Here is a 3,799-nt window from a genome sequence, read left to right on the forward strand (position 1 = left end):
TCCTCATAATCTAGCAGAGCTTTGATTTATTTGCAGTAGTGAATTTTAACATTAAAATACTATTTAAGATTTCCTCATTTCAATTGTATCAAAAATACAATTTAGATCATGATTAGATTATCACCATTAGATTTACCAAATAGTATGATTCAGATCAAATATTAATGTGTTATTATTTAAACTAATTAAGTTGTTTCTGTTCCAGGTAGTAAAACGTAGCTTTAAAAGCAGGAATCTGAAAATGTGCTGTGGTTTTTAGAAAAAATTGACTTAAATTTCACTTTGATGTGATGTGTCACATTAAAACAAAATTTAGGGAAAATATATAAATATAATTTACAGATTTATTTCATGAAAACTGTGTGCAGGTAACATAAACAGAAATATCAAACTCAAGACTTGGGAAATAGGAACGATGGTTACTGAATGATGTTCAGAATATTCATATATTCAGAACATTATACTGTATGTTGGAACACACACATAACTTGAAACAGTGACTTCAAAGTGATTTTTTTTTCTTAAATAAAACCAGAATTAAAGGTGAACAATACATAGATATTTTTAATGCATTACCATTCAGTGTTTTGTAGGCGACTAAAGTCCAGCTCCAACACTTCACTGTCGGACCCTTCCTCCTCACAAACGTTAGAATCACCATCGCTTCCTGAATAATACGGCTCAAATAAATAGGGTTGCAGTCCTTCATTAGAACCAGCTGCTTCTTGTTCATCATTCGAACCGGCTGCTTCTTCCATAACTGAAGATAAATTGCTCAATTTGTCACTGAAATTGCTTACCATGTCCTCTGTTTCTGTATACTCCACCATAGTTGTTTACGTTTTGGGTTACCCGGAATGCATCACAAAAATGCGCCGGTGTTTGACCTGATTTCGAAAGGAAAAAAAACTGTGATAAACAGCAAAGTGATTGAATTTAAAGTATTTTATGAGCAATATTTATTATTAAAAGATTCTGTGTACACAGAATGAAAGTTTAGTAGCTCTTTCTTCTAATGATGTCTTTGTTTTAGCATGTCACAATCACTTTAAGAGGATTCTATTTTTCTAACGATTGCTTTATTTTGTCTAAGGTTGCTTGGAATAAACAGAGTGGTGATCTACAAGACCAACTGTGCCCCAGATCTTGACCGTCTCCTGCAGAGCTACACCCAAGAAGGATTTGTGGAAATAGTTTCTTGGCCCATCGACAAATACATGAATCCATCTCGTGGCTGGCTTTTTTCACAACATGGAGGTGATATACATTACTTCGGCCAGCTCACCACGCTAAACGAGTGCATTTACAGATCCATGGAGCGTTCGCGTTATGTCTTGTTAAATGACATCGATGAGATCATCATGCCGTATCAACACAACAACCTGATGTCTCTGATGGACACACTGCAACAGCAACATCCAAATGTAGGTTGTCCCTGGCCTGCAAATAATCCATACATTTCCTTTATTTTACAACAAATTTGATTTCCATAGGTTGGTGTGTTCCTCATTGAGAACCACATCTTTCCAAAGAAGCACTTCGAGCCAAGTGGAAAGTTTCACCTTCCTCAGTGGAGCGGGGTGCCAGGAATTAATATTCTGGAGCACATTTACAGAGAAGATCCTGATAGAACAATATATCATCCACACAAGATGATAGTTCAACCAAGGTAAGCTGAGAAAAACATTCAGTGGATATCACCCACCACAACAAGGGAAAATGTGAGGTAATGTTTTTACCCATGTGCATGAGCATTTTTCAGTCTGGTAGTACAATATCTCACAAGCAAGAGAAATGAAACTCTTAAAATGTAAACATTTAACTTCAAGATGCCACTATACGCAACTGACCTTATAGGAAACACAAAAATCTCTGTCAGTTTGACAGACATCGAGCTGAAATTTGGTATTAGCTGCCGAGTCATCCTCTAATTATACTTCAACACATTCCACAACACTTTGCCACATTGTGTGAGATTGTGTTTTAGGGTATGTTCAAAACCACAATCTGTTTGTAATTTTTTCAACATAAGATCTAAAAAAAAGGTGTACCCTTCAACTTTTGACTCACCTTGTATATTTAAATTTCATTCATGAATGCACAAAAACTTTTGTGAGCTGTACTGTATATTTGAGGGTGACACGGGAGGGAATTTTTCACTCCTGTTCCTGCCCCATCCCAAACCACAGTAAAAAAATTAATTAATTCTAGTCACACTCCTGGTAAAATGTCTTCCACTTGTTCATTCAGTATAACTTCTGTTCCTGAACTGCTCACATTTTCTTTATTCATTTATTCTAGGCAAGTGTGATTTGATTTTCTCCCCATTTTTTTCTGCTTACTGTTGACTTTGCGTTGCAAATCAATTTTTAACACTTTTGTTTTTCTGCTTTTGTTCTTTGAATTTTGTTCAGAAGCAGCGACCAGAAGCGCACTTGGCTTCTGGGCCGTGTAGTTCCTTAACTTGCATTAAGTGTAGGCTTATTGAAAGAGAACAAGTAAATGGTGACACCTGTCTTATGTTTGTATTTTTCTGTCCTGTCGGTTAGTGTCCGCTCCCATCTGCTCCTGCTAAAATCCTGTACCGTTCCAATCACGTGTTTAATAGTTAAGTTGACTCTCATGAATCGTGTTGGAATAACATGACCCATGGGATTTCCCCAAAAAATGCCAGCTTCTACTGTATAATACATAAAAATTCAATGACAACTTGCTCTCCTAACACCCCTCTGTGTGCCTGCTTCACAGGATGGTGGAGCAGACTTCGGTGCATCAAGTGCTTAAATATTTTGGACCAGAATACAAGGTTCCATTAGACGTGTGCCGGATCATTCATGTACGTGTGGCCCTGAAAGGATTTTTAACACTGGAACAGCTTAATGTGGACAAACGACTGTGGGACTTCCAGGAAAAACTCATTCCTAATGTGGACAAGGCGCTGAAGAGAGTGGGGATGCGGTCAGCTGAAAAATAATGTTGATGAATGTGACATTTGTGAATCAGACATTTGTTGCCAAATTTGAAGCATGATGAATGTACACCCACAGAAGGAACAGGTGAAACACTGGTACTATGAATACTGCACTGATTTGAACACCAGATACAGTGGGGTGCAAAAGTTTGGGCAGCCTTGTTAATTTTCCTGATTTACCTGTATAAATCATTGATTGTTTGGATAAAAAAAAATCAGTTAAATACATCATATGGGGGACAAACACTGATATTTGAGAAGTGAAGAGAAGTTGATATGATTTACAGAAAGTGTGCAATAATTGGTTAAACAAAATTAGGCAGGTGCATAAATTTGGGTACCGTTGTCATTTTATTGATTTTAAAACCTTTAGAACTAATTATTGGAACTTAAATTTGGTTTGGTAAGTTCAGTGACCCTTGACCTCCATATACAGGTGACTCCAATTATGAGAGAGTATTTAAGGAGGGCAATTGTGTTTCTCCTCTTTGCGTCTTCTCTGAAGAGTTGCAGCATGGGAGTCTGAAAACAACTTTCAAATGAGCTGAAAACAAAGATTGTTCACCGTCATGGTTTAGGGGAAGGATACAGAAAGAGTTTTAATCTTTCAGTCTCCACTGTGAGAAACATTGGGCCTCATGCAAGAACCGTTCGTACGCACAGATTTGTTCTTAAACTGTGCGTACGAGTGATTTAGGAGAATTTGTGGCATTCACCAATGTTTTCGTATTCTACGATTTTTTTCAGATACAAACAAAATTTACGAGTGGTCCAGACCTGTCGTATATTTTACGTGAAGTCAGTCTGCTGTAATCCAGACGGGTTTTC

The 3,799-nt window shown here is 37.2% G+C and overlaps 1 protein-coding gene across 1 annotated transcript in view; it reads left to right on the top strand.

Annotated features, from left to right (window-relative positions):
* Positions 1-3,353, top strand: part of LOC106528387 (uncharacterized) — a 20,490-nt gene extending 17,137 nt beyond the window's left edge. The window contains exons 3-5 of the mRNA XM_014023535.1: positions 1,094-1,424; positions 1,494-1,669; positions 2,749-3,353. Coding sequence (XP_013878989.1) covers positions 1,094-1,424; positions 1,494-1,669; positions 2,749-2,974 — 733 coding nt within the window. The 3' untranslated portion in view covers positions 2,975-3,353. The remainder of the gene's footprint in view (positions 1-1,093; positions 1,425-1,493; positions 1,670-2,748) is intronic.
* The last annotated feature ends 446 nt before the right edge of the window (positions 3,354-3,799 follow it).

The sequence above is a fragment of the Austrofundulus limnaeus genome, unplaced genomic scaffold (genome assembly GCF_001266775.1).
Source record: "Austrofundulus limnaeus strain Quisiro unplaced genomic scaffold, Austrofundulus_limnaeus-1.0 Scaffold376, whole genome shotgun sequence".
In the NCBI taxonomy this organism is placed as follows: domain Eukaryota; kingdom Metazoa; phylum Chordata; class Actinopteri; order Cyprinodontiformes; family Rivulidae; genus Austrofundulus; species Austrofundulus limnaeus.